The following is a 21,584-nucleotide window of genomic DNA, read 5'->3' on the forward strand; positions in this document are numbered from 1 at the left end:
GTTTACTATTGTGAACTTCCGCGTTTCGGTTTCACATTGAACGGAGTCTTGTGACGCAACTTATACGCGACGTGTTTGTAATATCGTAGCAGCGTGGTAAGGTGGTAACCTGCCTGCATTTGGCTTGTTCAAGACTCATATGGTGTTCTGACAATGGCGACATGACTTCAGCAATCATCTCAGCGTTAAATGTGTTGACAAAACCACTCGGTGGTAAGTGTGTAATTTGACATCTGCTAGTCCTAACCCTTTGTAGACATTTCGACATTTGTTCAGTAAGAATACCCCAGTCAATTCTCAATGAGACACCGGAATATATATATATATATATATATATATATATATATAAATAAACAAATTACATATGTTCGTCGCGTTGCTTGTGTCTTTCTCTGTGACCATATGAAGACATATGCACCATATGCACCATATGCACATATCCAACTATTCCGCTGCTGAACAGAGTGCTATCTATGATATGTTATGATTAATACTGACGTCACTGCAGTGAATGCACTTTATATATATATTTGAACCGAAGCTATCGTGTATTCCTTGTATTTTAAGGCGCTTTATTTTGAGCTATTCTGCTAGATCAGCATCTCAACCCTTTACCCCCCGGAAACAAGGTTTTATGAACTTGCAAAGAGAAACTCCCTGATTTTATGTGATAAGATTATTTATTCAATATTTCGTTTTTTAAATATATTATTTGGATCGTTATCTCTGCCCTGTGTATAGCTATCGGAACCCGGATAAAATGGAAGTCAAATAATTTCAAGGCTAAGATCTACCTTCTGTCGTTATTGAAGCATAATCCTACATCCCACAGTGTACTGGTTTTGCGTTCTTTCCAGCAGAGGCCCATGTGAGAGAAACTCAGTCATCCCAGCGTGACGCTATCTTGGGGGCATTGCGGACAAACAGAGTTCTGCTACTGGAGCAGCTGCAGAGCGACAAGAGCCTTAAGGAGGCATGGGCGTTGCGGGAGGCGGAGAGGACGGCGGCGGCCTGGTTCTGTAGCGAAGCAGAGGAGGATGTACCCTGGGCCTTTGCTCAGGAGTGTTTCCTCCTGTTGCTCACCCTCGCCCGCCACCTCTCCACCCAGATGGCGCTCTTCGAGCGCAATCCGCCGGCGGCCAATCGGCACACCCCCGAGGCTGCCCCGGCCCTGCCGCCGGACGTGCTGAGCGTGAGCCAGCAGAAGACACTGGGCGCCGCCCTCCAGTTCACCGTCTCCCTCGGGCTCTGTGCTCACCTGGTGCCCGGGGTGGGCTTGGCCCTGGAGCGCCGCTCCGCGTTCGGCCCGCTGCTGGCGGGGTTGGTGCGACGCGACGGTGCCGCGCCCTCGGCGCCCCCCGCCGCGCGCCGGCTGCTGACCGCCACCACGGTGCTGCTGCGACTGAGCGAGCTGCCGTCTCTGGCCACGCTGGTGTACACCCGTCACCTGGGCGACCTCATGGCTGCTCTGTGCCAGCTGGGTCATCAGCCGCAGTGCTCCCAGGGAGACAAGGTAACCGAGTTATGTGTCAGCATGTGATTGTTGATTAGTGTTCTCCTCTCTCTGGTATTTCAAACGTATCTTAGAATTGTGCCCGTCATGTCTGAATTGATGTGCAATAGCAGCAATCGATAAGCTTTTAGGGCAATGATGGCCACTTATGATTCTACTATTGTTCAGATGAGACAGTGACAGCTTACAACAAAAATGCATTCTTTTATTGAACATAAACTGATTTGAAACACCACTATAGTAGGGTTGGGAGAGCTGGCAAACAAAGCAAAAAAAAAAAGGACAAACACTAGGGGATGCATTGGGATGACCGACACCTTAAACTTTAGTAACATGACATCTGGATCTCCGCCCCTCCCCAATAACAAAGACGCCACCAGCCATAAAGCTTACTGCACCTGGCTAGGCCCGCCAGATCACTTGATTGATGTCAGCTAAAGCTAGCATGGCTGAGCTGGAAAGAGCAGGAGGGAGAGGGGCCGATGGTGGGAAAAATGCGTAATCAAAACATAATCAAACTAATAATAATAGTAATAATAAATTATAATATATAAACATTATATTAATAATATCCTTTACAAAAGCAAAACAACCTCACAGTGTGTTGGCCACCTTGTCCCTGCGACAGACATGCCTGACCTCAATATTGTAGAGGACAATACAAACCCACATACCCTACACCTCAAAGGGTTCCTTGGAATCCTCCTGACAGCTGTCAGACACAGGGAGGCCACAGAAGAAAAGGTGACTGTCACTCTGATCTGGGAATGCCAGAAAAATAGAGAAATAGATTAGGATGCATAATAAAAGTTGGACAAAGCGCTCTTGAAATCCAGCATCCCTTCAGGAGTTTCCAGTTCTGAAAGACTACTTTTACATGAAACTTTATACCACAATCTCCAACAATCACCTGATATTCTGTCGGAGCATCATTTTATCAGAAAGGGGCAACACCCCTTCTAACACAAAAGACTGAGAAGCCATATCCGTCGATACTATCCCTGGGAATTCACAGGCATTCTCTAGAGTCTAGACCATGCATCCTTTCACCTATCCAGTGGTCGTAGTTAATCTAGTAGTTGCATTCAACTAGCATGGTTCTTCAAACCTATACCTGGATTTCTTAATTTATGCTATGTATAGTAATGTTATTGAAATATAAACGGTATACTGTGTGTTATTACTATATGTATAACCATAATGCACTGTTGTATACATACATTTTTTACTTATGTGTGTTTTTGTATTAGGCTGGAGATGGTATTGTTTAATATGTGTGTTGTGTTTTGACTTCTTAACAAATTTAGGATTTGAATTTGGAAGAACGCACAGCTTGCAGGGCGGCCCTGAAAAGCATTCTGGGTACAGTCTATCAGCCCATCGTAATCAAGGAGCTACTGATACTCCAAGGTGGACCCAAACAGGTTGAGATAAGATGTAGATAATCCAGAGTTAATTGTTGATATTGCCTTTTATAACTTTAGATGATAAATAAACTTCTGAAATAGTGATGAGCATTGGTTTCTGTTCTCTCTGTCTCTGTCTACCATACTACTCAGGTCTCCTCAACAGCAGGGGCCAATGGGGCCCCCAGCAGGCCGGCAACAGTAGCAACTCCTGCCTGGCTCCGGCGCCTGTGTGGCCAGCTGCTGTCTGACAGGCTGATGCAGCCTCACGGGGTCCACGCCGTAGCCAGGGCCATCCTTGAGGGAGGCACAGGTAGGGAACCACGGGAGCCAGGTTAAGGGCCAACCACATGGAACAGGGTTTTAAGAAGCACTGTGATGCATTCTTAGGATGAATCTTGCTGTTCTGTATGATTATACATTTCAATGGTATCTTGTTATGACGAGTACACGATATGGAAAATAAATACTATTTTTTTTATTATTAATGGGGTGTTACCGTTCAACCTCAATAACCCCAATAAAAAAATAATCATCTCTATTCAATGCAATAAAGATGAATTTTCGTTTAACTAAACATGGTAGATTGCTTCCTGGCATATATTTTCAACTGCAACGTTTCAACTTTCAAATGCAGGAATTATTATTGAGGCCCACATGGTGCATTATGCCATTCACCATCTCCACATGAGAATGATCTGTGTCGAGACGAGTGATCTTTCTGACAATTGGTCAATGAATCTGAGAGTACTTACTGCTGTGGTTCTCCCTTGTGTCCACTAGGGGGTGACTCCGACTGGAGGAGGTGTGACGGTGTTGCTAGGATACTGGTGGCCTGTCCTCAGCAGTGTGTCTCAGCAGACCTCTACTACAGACAGGTCTGCCCTCAGGTAAACACAGACGGAGGCATGTGAAACATGTGGAATATATAAAGACACAGTTCATGCTTGTTTTTAAAAGAGCATTTAGCTAAACTTTCTTTGAGGTTCCCCCCCCTTTTTAAATCGTTTTTTGGTTTTTTTTTTTCTCTGAAGCACTTTGAGATTCTTGAATATAAAGTGCATTATAAATAAAATTTATTATTATTATTATTATTATTATTATTATTATTATTGTTTTCTCTTATGATAAATATTGTTCTAACTTGTGACTGAGTTGAGATTCAGACACATTGTAGATCACAATTTTATACAAAATCAAAATATACCTATGTCAACGTCAAAACATATTAAGGTGTATTTAGGCTGTATTTTAAATGCTAATTTAATTCCAATACACAGAAACAAGTGATGTTTATGAAAATAATATTTATTAGTAAATCCTGGGCATTCCACGTTTTAATTAAATCAATTCCAAAATTCTATCTGGCATTTTTTGAAGCAACACTAAACGTACTCGTTTGTGAAATACATGTTTGTCTTGATATGCACTCTCTTTGGCCAGATTATAGAACTGCTGCACTTCAAAGACAAACTGACCGCCAGGCAATTCCAGCGCGTTGCCACCAGGGCGGCACTCACCATAGTGGAGGAGAAACCACAGTTTGGACAGCAGTACCTCCTGGAACCTCTCCTTGGCCCGCTGAAGCGCTGCTGCTCCATGGCAACCGGTCAGAATTACACTGCTCTCATGGTATCACTTACTGCTTGATGTTAGTTCAGGAAGGGGAACGTCAAGTTACAGTTGTTCTTTTCTTGTTAAGTACAGATAATGGGTGAAGCAAATTGAAAGTAAAATATTCATTTTTTTTTGTATTAAAAGAAAATTGACCCGAATGAAATTTTGCTTTAACGACTTTTTTCCATTTTTTTCTTGCTGTCAAACTGAGAGGGATATATCTACATAAATATAAATTGGTGGTTGCCCGTCTCACCCAGATTCAGACGAGGTGTTGAATTTCAAAAAGTGGAGCCTTGCTGCTGTGATTCTGAGGCTGCCTGTGATGCGCCTCTGACAGGTTGCCCTTCACCAAGGCTACCCAACCAGAGGCAGCTGATCATATAGTCAGTGGTGCAACACAGGTAGCCTACTAATCACACTGATGAACATCGCTGTGTTTGTAGACAAAGTACGATCTTGTGTTGTAACGGAAACTCATTTCAAAAAAGCAACTATTCGGGACACATTGGAAATCGTTGGAAAGTAATCAAAAGTGGCTCGGCTACTGTAACTCTGCAAGCCAATTTAAGCAGCCGACGGATAACAAATACTAACCCATCAAGCTCCCCTTCTGGACGCACAATGATGACTTTGGAGTCAAACAACTCGTCTAAATCTTTAACACAGCCAAAGGCAGATTGACAGATATCTCGGCGTATCCCTTTCTAAATTGATCATATAGTATATGGTTTAGGAAGCGAGAGGTAAACAGGATTTTCAAATGCTTTAATTTTCTTGTGCCCAGCTTATTTCGAACCAATGGCACGTTACAGTTTCATGGAGTGAAATCTGATAGAAATCTCTGGTGTAGGTCCATCACTATGTAGTTCTGGAACGATCTCTGTCGTGTTTGAGCTCCTTTTGTTGTTCCCCATTCAGGCGAGGCCTCTGTGGAGGAGTGGGAGCTGAGCCGCTGTGTGGACGATGTTTACAAGGTGAGGACTGGAAGGCTCAGCTTGTTTTGTCGGAATAACTTGGCAAGGAAATGTATGTTTTGTTTACCGCAGGCGAAAGGACGGCGGACTTATTACCCGTCACTCAATATTCCACATGCTTTTCTATTGTTGTACAGTATTGTGCCCATTCCTGCCTGTGCTCCAGATCTGGGTGATAGGGAACAGTGCGTCGGTCCCCGTGCTGACGGCGCTGGAGCCGGTGCTGTCTGTCGTGTTCAGCCTGTTCTGTTTCACCAAGCAGAACGTCTCCCACCTGCGGTACACTGGCCTTTTATTGTGTGTGTGTGTGTTCACAAGAAAGATCATAGCCAATGCTTGTATTTGATTGAAACGTTTTAATGGCGCATGTAAGCTGACATGAGTCATACTACTCGTGGCTTTGCAGATGCCACTGTGTTTATTATTTGAGCTATGCTGTACAGCAAGGTACAATCATTAGGGATGAGGAACTGCATTCTATGTGGTTTGGGCCGTGTTTACTTAGTATTTAGTCATCTAGCAAGTGCTTTCTTCCAAAGTGACATACAGTGAATTGAGATACTTGTTAATAATGACAATTCTCAAGGATAGTTACGATAGTACAGGTAGATATTGGGGCTCAAACCCTTAACTCTTTGGTGGAAAGTCAAAACACTAGCCATTACTCTATAATGCGCCCCTGTTTTAATGTTTTAGCTGAGTTTTATTTTGTGTTAAGACGTGTGTACCATGTATTTTTAATGGGTGTGTTTTTAATATGCGCCACAGCGCCCCGTGCCAGGAGATCTTGCTGTGGTACCTGGGCCACGCCGAGCAGGCCCAGGTCTTCCCCGTGCTGCGGGGGCTCTGTAGCCTGGACGGGCAGGAGGGCGGGGGGGCGTCTGGGCTGCACTTCACCCCGGGCAGCGACGGAGGGGCTCAGCTGGCTCCCAGAGGGACCGACAGGTGGGTGTGGCATGGTAGCACGATGGGTGTCTGTCTGTCTGTCTGTCTGTCTGTCTGTCTGTCTGTCTGTCTGTCTGTCTGTCTGTGTCTGTCTGTCTGTCCGTCCGTCTCTTATTCGTTTGTTTTGTGCGTTACTGATTTGTTTCATGGTTCTGAACTCAAAATGTTCCTCTTGCGTTGTTCAATCAGTGAACAGACTCTGTTTATTACGGGATGTGCAGTTTGAGTTCTCTGGTGAGATTGAAAGTGGTGAGGCTCCCCCCCCCCTCCAAGGCCCAGTGACGAGGACGAGGCGCTGTATGAGCGCGTCTCCGGGGAGCAGCGGAGGGTGGAGTGTCTGGTGCTGCTGCTGGCTGAGCTCAAGGACAGCGACCTGCCGGGAGACTTCTTCCTGGAGCTGCTGCAGGTACGCACCCACAAACGCACGCAAACACACACACACACAGGCACAAGACACACATAATGAAAATCCTCATGTAGAAACCCATTGCCCAGAGACAAGAGAAACTTGCAAGCACGACCGCTGTCACACGCAGGTGCGAGCGCTCGCACGCTAAAGTATAAACCTCCGCCCCTTCCGACGCAGGAGCTGACTCTGTGGGCCGCAGAGGAAGACGAGGAGGAGCAGGAAGTGGACCTAGGCGCCATGAGTCTGCTGGAGGCGGAGGAGCACCGGTCGGGCCGGGCCGCGGCCGGCGGTCGGAGGTTGGCCCTCCTGCAGGCCCTGGCGGCGCTGTGCGAGGGTCTGCCCCACGCCACGCTGCTCAGGAAGACCACCCAGGTGAGAGGGGTGGAGCTGCCAGGGCGGGTCCATGACCTGCCGGCATTCTCACTGCTAGTGTACGTTCAACAGCGGAGCTACAGTCGAAGGCTTGATTCTTATTGGTCAGTTACGTTCCAAGGTTGTGTATTATTTTTTTTACAGTTCCAAATCACTTCGCTACTCTGCCAATATTTCCGGCAACACTCAAATTGAACTATCGATCAGAAGTTTTCTTGGCAATACTAATACAGAATGCTCATAAAATAATTACATTTCGGCTGATTTAGGTTGAAGGAAAACAGGAACATTATAGATGAAAGTAACTAACGTCAATATCACAAATTTCTCCTACGGGGGATTAATAAAGTTGTATCGTATCATTGTTGGTATCTGTGGTATAAGTGGAGTAAACCACTCTGGGCTGTCACAATATTGGAAAATAATGTACTTTGGGGGTGGTGATGGGCAAGGCGATTCTTTTCATGATTCATTTTCCTTGCATATAAATTGAAAATATGATGCACGTGAGGAGGAAGGAAGCATTCTCAGGCAAAGTGGACGTAGACATAATTAACAATTACGTCTACGTATTATGTCAGGAATTTGGTATGAGGGACATCATATGACTTTGTGATTCCACTACAAGTAAGGTTCATATTGCCTACCATTCCACTCATTCAGGTCACATGATGTGATGTGGCAGATGGTTCATTACAAGTTCATTAGTCAGAGATGGTTAAAGGGTTGAGGTCGTATCTCTTTAAGACTTGTCTGCCTTTAAACTCAACATGTGAAAACATTTTCCAAGTACATAGGGCTCAATGTAGGGGATTTAGGAAAGCTTGTTTGAACATAGTCAATGCAACATTTTGATATTCCCTTTTTAAGATGTAGGAATGTGTATTAATGGGCACAGAACTACAGAGCCCACTGATCCAGAAGGCTGGCTATGTTCTGGTGGAGTTACCTAACGGTGACCTCTAACTCTATGACCATAACAATTAGATATTAGGTACCAAACAATGACTTTCTCAGACAAAATAACCCTGTACGATAACGAGGATAATGTCACTTTTAGCTGTATAAACCCGTTGGGTATCATTGCCCTAGGTGAGAATGTTCCAACGCATTATTCCACAACTAAAATGAGTATCATGTATTTATACTCCCACAAGCACAATAAAACAAAAAACACAGTCATGCTGACACAGTTACTGCTCACCTAGAAAATACACTGCCTGCCCATGACCTGGTTGTTGAAGGAGCTTTTGAAGGCCAATTTGATTGTTTATATTGTTTGGCTGCAGAAATATCTAGACAAAAGTTCATAGGGCAAAGTGGCAGCCTTGAAACTTTGCATTGAAATCTGCTTGTTAAGCTCTTTAGGGACATGATGTCTACGGATGGCACAGCCTTCAGGGTAAAAGCCCCCCTTGAGGCTTGAGGTTTTAAAAGCCCTTCTCTTCCCAAGGGGGCCTTTGTCACCCTGAAAACGGGCCATTTCACTCCACCACCCAGAAATAGCCTTTATGCCCATTCTCTGGTGCTCCTCACCAAACAATCAGGTTCATACTAACTGGCGAGGCTGTACTCTGAAAGGCTTGCTGGCTGCGTCATTAGCTGGCTGGATGAATGACCGTTTTAACACAATATGGTTGATAAAGAGTTTCATTGCGTTGGTTATGTGGCTGACTATTTGCCAGACGGGACCATTCTGAGAGAGAGAAAATGACCTCACTGATTGGAACCGGCTCCATCTTATTTTTTTTATTTTTTCCTTTGTAGAGCAGGTCTCTGGGTCTAAACCTTTGCTTTTCATTGGTTCCTCCCTCCCTAGGTGGTGGGGTTTGTGGTGTCCCTGCTCCAGAGGGCCTGTGCGGGCCTGTCCGGTCCTACCACTGAGCAGCCAGTGGAGAGCGAGACTCTCAGCATGGCCATGGGCCTGGTGGCCACCCTGCTGTCTGAACCGCAGGTAACCACTGCTGCTGCCACGGCCACTACGGCTTCTTTAGTGGAATCACGCTCATATCTATATTTATTTGTTACTGTTATAACAATACAAAACGAATTTGTTTAACTCATTTGTAAAGTCATTTGTTAATTTAAGTTATAAATAATTCAATAATAATCTCATTATGTTATCCTTCCCAACGGGTTTGGGCCAAGTTCCTTCCGCACAAATCGGCAAGACCAGCCCAAAAAACCCAACAACATCCTGCTCTCATCCCAGTACCTCCCCATCTCTGTTCCCTTCCTGGTCCTCTGCTCTGCGCCGCTCCCTCCCTCCCCAACAGAAGCTCGGGGCGGAGGACTACGCCTGCATGGCCCGCCTGCTGCCGCCCCTGCACGAGGTTTCCCTGCAGCACCCGGAGCCGCTGATCCAGGGGCTGGCGGGAGACCTGCGGGCCGTCATCGCCACCCACGGCGCCTGCCGGCCCGAGGGCCTGCCGGCCGGCGCCGGCCCCGAGAGGAACGACGCGACGCGAGACGGGAACGCCCCGCCTCCCCCCGGAGACCGCTCCCGCCCGCCCGCGACCGCCACGAGACCTGCCGCGGAGACGACCACCCTGCACACCAATCCACTGCCGCCACCGGGGCCCATCGGGGGGCCTCAGGCCCACGTCGGCCCGCTGAAAAGCGTTGACGCCCGAACCGCGTCGCCCACCGCCGCCACAAGGCCCTGCCGCCCAGGGCCGCTGCCGGAGCCCCCCCGATCCTTCTCGGACTGGCTGCTGGAGGCGTGCGACCCGGACGTGCCGACGCGAGCGGTGGCCCTGAGGCGGCTGACGCGCATGGTGACGGAGAGGCACCCCGCGGCGCTCCAGGCCGAGGAACGGGTCCTCGTGGTGGGTGGAGAGCACACGCCAAAGGGCGTCGCTGCATAGCCAGAGTTTATGGTCATTGGTGCTTCTCACGGCCAAGGCAGACAGTACGCTTTGATTGATACATGAAAGGGTCCATCCTACACACTGGGGAGGGATGTAAGTAGGAGGGCAGTGTGAGGGGGGGGGGGCGAGGGGGCTATCCCGTTGATACAGGGATAGCCTTGGCTCTCCGGGGACTTGTTAAGGAGGCAGTTGCACACAAGACAGGAATGACAACCCATTAACTATTCAGGATAAGAACCCCCCCCCCCCCCCCCCCCACCACCTACTGCGCCCCTCAACCTTACAGCCCCCTCCCCCTCATCATGCCCAAAGGGGACTTCCTATCGATCCCCCCCCCAGACCCTTGATATCAGAGCCTTGATAACGGTGAGTGAGAGCCGGCACTGGTTGGTTTTCCCAGATCACCCTCTAATGAACCCCTTCATCCCCCCCCCCCCCTCTAGCCACCCTGCTCCAGAGCTCCTCTGGTCTCTACCTGAGGGCATTGTTTGGGTTATTCCCTTTGATAACCGTCCTATTGTGTCTGTTTTTCAGACTATGCCCAATGGAGCTACTGCTGGGGAAACCCTTGGCTGTATTTTATTTATTTTCTGTGTACGTTCTATTCACTATGTTTGTGTATCTAGATTTATATCAACCATATAATGCTGGTGTGTGTGTGTGTGTCCTAATGCAGCTCTTCTTGGAGAACCTGGAACATGATGACACATTTGTGTACCTGTCAGCCATTCAAGGTGAGGCTCCACAACCTCCTCTTTTAAGCACTCGTGACACAATGTTTTCTATTAGTTGCATTTCATTTATCAGCTTTTTTTTTTTTTACTGCAAAAGGAATCGATCCTTCGCCCTCAATGAAATGTGCGCCGGGGAAAGCGTTTTGCCGTGCGTGCTGAACGGTTTCGGTCTGAGTCATTGATCTTTGTCTCCCTCCGTAAACATGTGCCGGGCGCAGGCCTGGCAGCGCTGGCTGACTCCTTCCCCGAGAGGATCCTGGAGAGGCTGCTGGGCGAGTTCAGGGGGCCCTCCCGCCCCGACCGGGAGCACGCGCTGGAGACGCGCCTCAAGGTCGGAGAGGTGCTGATGAGGGCCAGCCGGGCCATGGGTGAGTGTGAGACCCTCTCACGCACACAAGAACAGGCCCACACACACACATTCTCTCCACTGTTGGAAAATGTAATAGTGCTTACAAAAACGCCACACTTTTTTTTTTATACCGTGCATTCGATTTTTTGTCGCTGTTTGGAAAGTACTCAACAACAGTTCTAGCGATGGAAAGTCAGAAATTAACGACTCGACAAAAATAAAGCAATATACCTTATCCTAGGATATTCCAAACGTTGTTTTGCCACAACTTGCAGGAGAAACGCTGTGGCAGTTTCAAACGCACCAATGTCAGCCCATAGTGACAAATCATTTCAAGATAAATGACTGAACAATAACCAAAGCACTTAAACCATTAACATTGTTTCTGCTCCTATACCTCCGAAATTGAGGGGGTCATTGCGATGTGACTTCACATTGTACAAGCCCTATAGAAAGCGATCACACGCGCGTGTGTGTGTGTGCGCCTATATATATTTGCCACAACTTATATATAAATCTGGGGGGGAGGAAAGTCATTCTAAAAAGATTTCCACGATAACACCGACAATCATTTGACGTATTTTGAGAAAGAGATAACATAAAATATAATAATATAAGACTCAGAATTACCCGCTGCTTTCAAAGGGATTATAATGGGAGAATTCCGCATAGCTCTTCAAACCCCATGATGCCACATCAACAAGCATTTTTTTGTCTGTGATAGTTATCTATTTACTACCACTGGGCCATATGGACTCTACCAACACAGTGTAAGCTCTGTGCTGAGAGGGAACCCAGTGTGTTGTTAGGGGTAAAAAACCTGTTCAACTGATAGACTTGCCTTCTGTTTTGGGCTTTTTACTTTTGCTTTCGGGGGGGGGGCATGACTCTGATGTTGTCTGTGGCCTTTGCACCACTTTGACCGCTCACAACCCACTGACTGAAATCCATAACATCAAGATCTGGACGGACACTCAGCCAAGCAGGCCCAGCCGGCCAGCCAGAGACAAGGGAGAGAGAGGGAGGGAGATGGAGACGGGGAGACAGAGAGACAGAGAGCAGTGTGTCTCCATGTTTGTACGCTCGCCCTGTGTGCCCCAAATGCCCGCTGTCTCACTCCTCAGTAGTCAGCAGTTGCAAGGGCCAATTCAGAGCCCTGCCAGCATGTGTCTTAATAAATAACAAGGTTCTCCTAATTGACTAGAGCATTGAAGCAAATGTTGAAGAAGAAAAAGACACATGCTGGTCCTGCAGGGAACACACACACACACACACACACACACACACACACACACACACACACACACACACACACACACACACACACACACACACACACACACACACACACACACACACACACACACACACACACACACACACACACACACACACGGTGGGACCAAGTCCAAAATGCAAATGCAGAGAGGATTGGTGATACCACGCTGATTTATTCTAGCGTTTTACTTACTAAGCATGATGCAGCAGGAGGCATGCATCTACTTTGTCACAGTCATTGATTATTGTGTGTGTATGCAAAGACGCCTCCTCAAGGCTGGACCAGACACAGACTTTATTAAAATCCTTACATTTTCCATTGGGTAGATCAGTGCTATTGTGTCTCTGACCCAGAGACTAAGAGACGGCTGGCTCTCTTTCAGAACTTAATGTGGGACGGCCTGAATGGGATCGAGTATGTGTGTGTATGTGGGTTTGAGAGCCTGGGCGACGAAGCCAGCTGTAGGGCACTCGCCACGGCCAGGCTGGGAAATGATCTGCCCACCATAGCCAGACAGAGCCACAACTTGGCCAGTCGGCCAGCTCTCGCTCTGCTCCATGGTTTTTATTTGCCCGTGTGTGTGTTACTCTCCCTGCACTTGGCTGGGGGAGTCACTTCAGCCACAGAGAGCCTCACTGTGTGTCTCTCTTTCTCTCTCTCTCTCTCTCTTGTCCATTTTTCCGTTCCTTGTGTTTATTCTGTCACTTGTTAACGGCCAGAAAGCTTTAGTCCGGAGTTGTAAACCCTACTGGTCTATGGTGTCATCGTCCGTCTGAACACCACGAAGGAGTTGGGGAATTTGTCTGTTCTTTTTGACTGTTTTTTTTTTTTCTCGAATCAATTAATGTGATTCATCAGTAACCTGTTATGCTAGTTCTTCGTGTTTACAGATGTCTGGGTAAATCTGGAACTAACGCTTAAAATAAAGGGCCGGGTGAGTTGAAGGACTTGTTGAACCACCAATCCCATAATGTAACTGTCGCTGCTTCCCTGCTCATTCCACAGGTTAAGAATAAGTGACATGTCTGGTTGGACCAGATGAGAGTGCCGTTCCACTGGCACTTCATAAGTACTATGAGAGGCACATGGGCCCAGGTGTGCTTGAGCAGCAATCACTGACCCTCCATCCTGCAACACACACACACACGTCACACACACCACACCACACCACACACACACACACCACACACACACACACACACACACACACACACACACACACACACACACACACACACACACACACACACACACACACACACACACACACACACACACACACCAGGAGCTGGCAGAGACTAGGTTATCACAAATAGGGCTGTAGTTGACCAAATAAATTTGTGGTCAACTAAAATGTGACAAGCTCATTGACCCATCGGTTTGGGGGAAAATTCGAATAAATCAGCATGTTATCTCTGGATTAACCCAATCGACCGCAGTGCACTCTACTTTACCCGGTCGCCCAAAAAATCAGCTGAGAGCTGTTTCGAGGAAGTCAGTTGATGACAGATCCACTCCTGGGCCGAGTCCGACCCCGTCAGTGCAGAGCTTGAATGTAAAGCAGGTCAGGCCCCAGAAGAGCCACAGAGCGCCGCGCCAACGCGTGTCGCATAGTGGAAAGGAAAACGCGTCGGAAGATTCAGTCCAAGGTTTTGCTCTGTGTTGGTGTTATGGCTCCCAATGTAGGACGCTGCGAGGCGTGCCAAGGTGCCAAGTCTGATCCATTCATACTCAAAGCCTATAAGGCGCGAAAAGGTGGCGGAACGTCGCAGACAACATGAAAAACGACTTATGCCAACACATTTTTTGTCATCCTTTTAGAAAAACAAGTGCTGCCACAACAACGATTTATTTGACATGGTGTGAATTTGTTTGTAGCCAAGTAAATGTCCTGTCAGTAGGCTGGCAGTCATCCGTAAATTGGGCGAGCTCAATGTTGTGTAAACCCGGGTGTTTTGACCTCCTGTCTTCAAAGTCTTCTAGTCTATAAAACCATACCACTATTTATAACGGACTACGGAGCCCGTAAAAACTTAAAAATGTAATATTATTTCTAACACATAATAGCCCATCACTCAAAAATAAAACGCATCGGTCTGCAGATGTCCTTCCCCGCCCCCCATGGGGGCGGGGAAGGACATCTGCAGACCGATGTGTCCGACCAATGAGAACTCGGTCGAACAAGTGCACAGCGATCGACCAACCAGAACCGACGGCCCTCGTCATTACACCCTGCGCTATATAGTCGTCCAGGCGCTGTTGTCGAATAATCCTTCTCCCTGTCGCGCCCCTCCAGGTGATCTGGCGCCCCACCTGGGACGGCCCCTCATGGTGGCCTTCCTGCAGGGCACGCGGGACCAGGACCCCACGGTGAGGGCCAGCTCCCTGTCCAACCTGGGGGAGCTGAGCCACAGGCTGGACTACGCGCTGGGTCCCCTGGCTCTGGAGGTGGGTACACTGGGGGGGGGGGGGTGGTGTGTGTGTGTGTGTGTGTGTGTGTGTGTGTGTGTGTGTGTGTGTGTGTGTGTGTGTGTGTGTGTGTGTGTGTGTGTGTGTGTGTGTGTGTGTGTGTGTGTGTGTGTGTGTGTGTGTGTGTGTGTGTGTGTCATGGGTCAAACGGTAGCAGCTGTGGGCATTCTTCGTTAGCGTTGTCTAAGGAAGTAAAATGACCGGCTTGAGGTACTATACATACAACAGCTATTGACATACTATACACAAATATAAATGCACTCGCACTGAACACATCTATTCACATTTTGGTCGTTTTCTTTCCTGTTGTGATTTTGTCCATCACATTACAAATATCTCTGAATTTCATTCAGTCATAGCAGAGCTAAAACATGTCCAGATAAATACATTATGAATAAATGATGTTATTCATCTAGTCTATTCATTTTAATTTCACCCAAGGAATATTTGCATCCAAAATAGTAAACTTGTAAAGTAAACTGAAATTGTTTTGGATAAAAAAAATTCGTTTTCTTTGATCTGGTTAAGAGGAGAGTGAGAGAGAGGGAGAGAGAGAGAGAGAGAGAGAGAGCTTCTATATGGTGTGTATGTATATTTGAGGGACACCACAGTGGTCAGATGTTTAAATCTAGATTCTGAGGTGTGTGTGTAGCCGTATCCTGAATAAGCAGCCCTGTTCGTTAGCTGGGCCGGGCTGATATAAATGAACCTGCCAAGACTACTCTCTGTCTAGTCAGTCTACTTGTCCTCCTTCTGTGAACCCTCACAGAGAAGAGACCATGTTGGTTTGAGCACCTCGTCGTTTGTGTGTTCATTATCTGTTAGTGTGTATCTGTATGTGAGTCTTCAGTTTGCTGTGTGTGTCTGTTTGTGTGTCTTGAGTATGCTTACTGATAACATAGTGTTTTTGTGCATGCCTTAGGTATGCTTACTACTAGCAAGGTGTGTGTGTGTGTGTGTCAATATGCTTACTGCAAGCATGTGGTGTGTGTGTGTGTGTGTGTGTGTGTGTGTGTGTGTGTGTGTGTGTGTGTGCGTCCTGAATGTGCTTACTACTAGCATGTTGTGTGTGTGTGCGTCCTGAATGTGCTTACTGCTAGCATGTTGTGAACAGAGTGGCACATCGTCTAAATGGCTCCCTGTAGACCTGTAGACTCTGGTAGACTCGTACAGAATTTATGTTGAGTATAGTCTGCAGATTTATTTTCCCAGACTCCTTTTATAACAATACTAGCTACACAGAAAAGCATCAATGGTTTTCCCCCTAGATATTTCCTCGTAATAACAGTTTAATAAAATATTATGTGTTCAATTATTAATGGTCTGACACTTTTAATTGTTATATTTTGTATTAGTATTGAAATAAATAAAACGTGTGTGTGTGTGTGTGTGTGTCCCCAGCTGAGCTCTTGTTTGTCAGCGCTTATCAAGACGGAGAAGGAGGCTGAGGTGAGGAGGGCGGCGGTCCATGTCATCACCCTCCTCCTCCGTGGCCTCAGTGAGAAGACCACCCAGGTACGGCTCTCTCATTCAGTCACACTCGCTCTCATTCAGTCACACTCGCTCTCATTCAGTCACACTCGCTCTCATTCAGTCACACTCGCTCTCATTCAGTCACACTCGCTCTCATTCAGTCACACTCGCTCTCATTCAGTCCAACTCGCTCTCATTCAGTCACACTCGCTCTCATTCAGTCACACTCGCTCTCATTCAGTCACACTCGCTCTCATTCAGTCCAACTCGCTCTCATTCAGTCACACTCGCTCTCATTCAGTCACACTCGCTCTCATTCAGTCACACTCGCTCTCATTCAGTCACCCTCTCTCTCATTCAGTCACCCTCTCTCTCATTCAGTCACCCTCTCTCTCATTCAGTCACGCTCGCTCTCATTCAGTCACACTCGCTCTCATTCAGTCACACTCGCTCTCATTCAGTCACCCTCACTCTCTCACTCAGTCACCCTCACTCTCTCACTCAGTCACCCTCACTCTCTCACTCAGTCACCCTCTCACTCAGTCACACTCGCTCTCTCATTCAGTCCCACTCGCTCTCTCATTCAGTCCCACTCGCTCTCTCATTCAGTCCCACTCGCTCACTCATTCAGTCACGCTCGCTCTCTCGCTCACTCATTCCGACACGCTCGCTCGCATACTCACTCATTCAGTCACACTCGCTCTCTCACTCATTCAGTCACACTCGCTCTCTCACTCATTCAGTCACACTCGCTCGCTCACTCATTCAGTCACACTCGCTCGCTCACTCATTCAGTCACACTCGCTCGCTCACTCATTCAGTCACACTCGCTCGCTCAATCATTCAGTCACACTCGCTCGCTCACTCATTCAGTCACACTCGCTCTCTCACTCATTCAGTCACACTCGCTCTCTCACTCATTCAGTCACACTCGCTCGCTCACTCATTCAGTCACACTCGCTCGCTCAATCATTCAGTCACACTCGCTCGCATGCTCACTTTCTCTCACTCCTCCAGCAACTCTTCCTCACTCATTCAGTCACAGTCACTCACTCACCTACTATCACTCCTTCAGTAACTCACTCATTCAGTCACCCTCACACTTTCAAGTGCTCACTCACTCCATCCCACCCACTCACTTCCTCTCACTCACTCACAAGAGCACACACACACACACACACACACACACACACACACACAGACACACTCCCCCGTAGCACTCTTTCTGAATGTCTTTGGCCCCAGGGCAATGTGTTTGGAATTATAGAAAGTTTCATAACCTAAACAACCTGATTAGTTGTTTCCCTGTTGAACAAAGAGGGGAACTGAGTGAATAATTGTTACCATTTGATTGATAGCCTGCCATGTTCCTCTCTGGGCCACAGGGGAAAGCCCTGCTATGCATTCCATTGCGTGTGAAAGTACATGGTTAAATTGTACGCGGAAGAGTAAGAACGCTGAGTAAAAACCGTGGCCGAGGCCGTATTGCAGAAATAGATTTTCACTCAAATTGATCCAGTGCTCCTACACACACACACAGCATCGACCGACTCACGCCCGCTGTTCCTACAATCACTAATTTAATATTTTACCCTATTGAGACGGATGGTAAGATGATCCACACAATGGATCACATCAAAAAGAGGTGTGTGTGTGTGTGTGTGTGTGTGTGTGTGTGTGTGTGTGTGTGTGTGTGTGTGTGTGTGTGTGTGTGTGTGTGTGTGTGTGTGTGTGTGTGTGTGTGTGTGTGTGTGTGTGTGTGTGTGTGTCCTTGTGTGTTCAGCTGCTACCGAACAAAAGTTGCGATGGACCCTAGTTGGAACACATTCCCTCCATGGTAACCACAGTGATTAGTCTACACAGACTAAATGAACCAAAGACACATAAGTTGAACTCTCTCACGATGCCAAGCCCTAGTTCAGAACATTATGCACCTGTTGGGTAAAAGAAAAAAAAATCACCTTCTGTTGTAAGAGAGACACTCTAAACCAGTAATCCACTCCCAGTTTCCCTGAGGTAACAGGCAGGCACTAGGCGGCTTCCCACCAATGACACGCTTTGGATAAAAGCGTCTGCTAAATGCCGTAAATGTAAGCAGGTGCCCTCAAGATGGCCCTTAAAACACACAAGATCACGGCCCCTTCCGCTCTGATTGCATGTAGTGAGAAACCTTGTGTAACTGTGAAGTCCACCCAAAGTGAATCAGAACCTCCATCTGTATTATACAGCTGTACAAAATATAAGACCGAGGAGCCAACCATCACACAGTTCATTGCTTGGCCCGTCGACCATGCTAATGCTTTTGATGGTATTAATGACAAGCTACATCTTTTTTTGACAGCTAGGAACATCAAAGTCAATTAGATCCATTAATAAAGCAAATTATAAGGCCTGCAATATTAACAGAAAACACTACACTAAAATGTCCCATTATAATTTCAGAAAACTGACATTACATGGATAAGTGTTATCCATATATTTTAATTATGCTAGAAGTAAAAAATTACATACATACATTTTAGAAAGTATAACAAAATGTAAGGTAACATTTATGCATAAGCACATGTCATTTTGGTTCGGGTTATGGTTGTAATGACCCACCCTGTGTGCCCGGTGAACTTCAACAAGGCGCTTGGTGACCGCTGGGTAGGTAGCAGTCCTGGTCCTGTCATTAGGCCCAACATCTGCTGGAGCACAGGCTGCAGAAACTGTCCAGCTGCAGTATGACTTAATGACAAACTGGGACATGGGAACAGAGGCTGCACTGTCATGCCTGCACCCAGGGGTGGAGGGAGGGAGTGACGCTGGCTGGGTGCATGAGTGGTGTGCTGAAGGTGGGGAAGGGTCACGGTGAGCAAATGGGAGGATGTTGGTGGAGTAAAGTAGCAGGCATTTCTTCGACTACGCTGAATCTAGGCCACGACGGACTGGAATCCCCAGAGCCAAGACAGGCAGACGCAACTTGCATTGAGAAGTGTGTTGGACACAGGAAATAAATCATTCCAAGGTCTTTTGAGACATCGAGCTCTTTGTTAACCTGCGTCCGAGTTTCATGTTCCTTAACTTTGTTATGAGGATGAATCTGTGGTAATGCATCACCATTGCATGATCAGCTTCAAGCCATCCGCCTACTTCATGTGGTAAATACATTTGTAGAGGTTGTAAAGACAAAAAAGGCAAAAAGAAACAAACGCAATCATCGCTAAGCCTCTTCTTCTGCCCTTCTTGCGCCTCCAAGATTATATCAAATTCTCCGCAGAGGGGGCGGTGGAGTTTGTTTTGATCTCATTAAACAAATCGAATGAGTGACCAAACTGAATTGAAAAGTCTGTGTGCGAAAACTTTGTCGGTCCCACAGCAAGCCGAAATGAAAGCTACATATTTAGAAGTGTACGGCTTTTGACTGCCTGGCCTCCTGGCCATTCCCTCAGGGCCGCTGTGCCTCTCTTACATACGTGTCCTGATCCTCCTGCTGATTGCGTGTGCATCTGTACCTTTCTCCACCTGCAGGTTCTCGGGGATGTTCTCCTGGATCTGTACCGCTCGCTCAAGTGGGCGGTGCGCTCGGACCCGGATCAGGTCACCGTGCTCCACGCCCAGCTGGCGTTGGAGGAGCTGGATGATGTCATGAAGCGCTACATTTTTCCTAAACAGAAGCTGGAAAAAAAGATTGTGGTCCTTCCATGAAGGCAAAGGAAGGGGAATTCAGCCTTTATTTCAGAAAACCACCCAAACTGACCACCGGCCTGCACCTGTTGGCTACCAATCATCACAACATTTTATGTGAATGTGTGTGTGTGTGTATATATATATATGTATATCACGCACACACACAACCCACCACATATCCTGTGTTTCTCCAATGACAACCGCTTAAAACATTCTCTCCTTTGTCCTGTAAGCTATGCTTCAATGGGCTAGGCTGTAAACGGTCAATGAGGTAGGAGCCGCTCAACATACAGAGCTCTCTGCCCTCTCCGTCTCCCCCTGTGTGAACACGAGTGGACAAACAGAAACAGGGTCTCAGCGGTGTTTGCTGGGCATTGATGAGTCTGCCCTCTCGGGGTCATGGCATTACAGAGCAGAGCTGGAAAGGGTCTGGATGCGATGTCTAGTATTACCATTGTGAACGTGGGCCGCTTTGGAATGCCATCCACAAGTGCCTTCACAAATGTTTTTGCCAAGGTGCTTGTGTGTATGAATTGAATTGAATTGATCTCTTCAACTAAACAGTTAAGCAGGTATAGACAATAGCAGTGTATATGTTTAAGATACCTCTGTTGCTTCCTGTCATTTTATACAATAAAACGGCCCCCTTTTGTGAGAAAAAGGGGGGTCTTTGATTTCAATACATGTCTGGTTGTTGTTGTGCACATCGAGATGTAAATTCAGAACCGTTTGCGGTGAACAATGTTTGATTAAGGCCAAATAAGTAGAGCTTTGTCCTTCGCTGGATAACATTACTTCTCTCTGGGAAATTGTCAAACTTCTATTTAGGGCAACAGAATGCCGACTGCTTCCTCTTTTAGGTACGAGGATGGAAGTGAGGAGTTATGACCTCATGCTGAAAAGCTTTGGTTTGACAAACTTGGATGATTGTAAACTATTTTTCAGTTAATAGAAATGGCTAGCATACAAGCTGTTCTGAAACCACATTAACTCTCAGGGGCTTCAGGACTGGGCTGGACTTGCATTCAACAGTTAACAAGTGAAGGCATATATGAAAGACAATAAATGATCTGTGTTGGCTTTACTCATGCTTAAAATGTGAGGTAACACACACTATAACTTCATTGACTGTCCTCTAAATGACCTATATTTCCCATGCTACAGAGACAGAAACCAGCCAGATGGACACAGCACAACTATTTGTCCGAGATAATTTCAGAACTTGGAGCCATCCCGACTACCTACGCCTGTATACTAGAGAGATTAATCTAGTCTGTTGCTTATTTAATAATTACAAGCACGAGCGTCCTTGGGGAGGAGCCATGCGATGCTAACTCAGCATTTCAAGTGTTCAGGTGCACATGCGCTCCGATGAAGGAGCATCTCACACTGTATAAATAGCCACCTGCCTGCAATGCATTCTCAGTGCGTCCTAAGTCACGACTTTATGGATCAGAAATCATGGCTGAAATCTTCAATATGCCAAGGTGACCTTGGGAGAT

At 47.0% G+C, this 21,584-nt stretch overlaps 1 protein-coding gene across 2 annotated transcripts; it reads left to right on the forward strand.

The window, feature by feature from the left end:
* Positions 1–60: 60 nt before the first annotated feature.
* On the forward strand, positions 61–20,779 carry tango6 (transport and golgi organization 6 homolog (Drosophila)). Of its 2 annotated transcripts, none has more exons than XM_056599767.1 (18): positions 61–213; positions 861–1,513; positions 2,821–2,937; positions 3,073–3,232; positions 3,703–3,809; positions 4,363–4,528; positions 5,458–5,513; positions 5,680–5,792; positions 6,282–6,458; positions 6,732–6,864; positions 7,045–7,239; positions 9,059–9,193; positions 9,516–10,067; positions 10,786–10,843; positions 11,062–11,211; positions 14,768–14,919; positions 16,342–16,455; positions 19,924–20,779. In XM_056599767.1, exons 1-18 carry the CDS (start codon positions 162–164, stop codon positions 20,098–20,100), a joined length of 3,267 nt encoding a protein of 1,088 aa, XP_056455742.1. In that variant the 5' UTR covers positions 61–161; the 3' UTR covers positions 20,101–20,779. The 2 variants fall into 2 exon arrangements, with proteins under 2 accessions (XP_056455742.1, XP_056455741.1); XM_056599766.1 differs by having other exon boundaries at positions 858–1,513; positions 19,924–20,778.
* Positions 20,780–21,584: the final 805 nt, after the last annotated feature.

This window comes from Gadus chalcogrammus, chromosome 9, assembly GCF_026213295.1.
Source record: "Gadus chalcogrammus isolate NIFS_2021 chromosome 9, NIFS_Gcha_1.0, whole genome shotgun sequence".
Taxonomy (NCBI): Eukaryota; Metazoa; Chordata; class Actinopteri; order Gadiformes; family Gadidae; genus Gadus; species Gadus chalcogrammus.

Bases quoted from the DNA above. Each gene is read 5' to 3' on its own strand.
- tango6 (XM_056599766.1), top strand. From the start codon at position 162: ATGACTTCAGCAATCATCTCAGCGTTAAATGTGTTGACAAAACCACTC. The intron at 4,529-5,457 runs GTCAGAATTACA...TTCCCCATTCAG, and splicing joins CTGCTGCTCCATGGCAACCG to GCGAGGCCTCTGTGGAGGAG. The intron at 5,793-6,281 runs GTACACTGGCCT...TATGCGCCACAG, and splicing joins CAGAACGTCTCCCACCTGCG to CGCCCCGTGCCAGGAGATCT.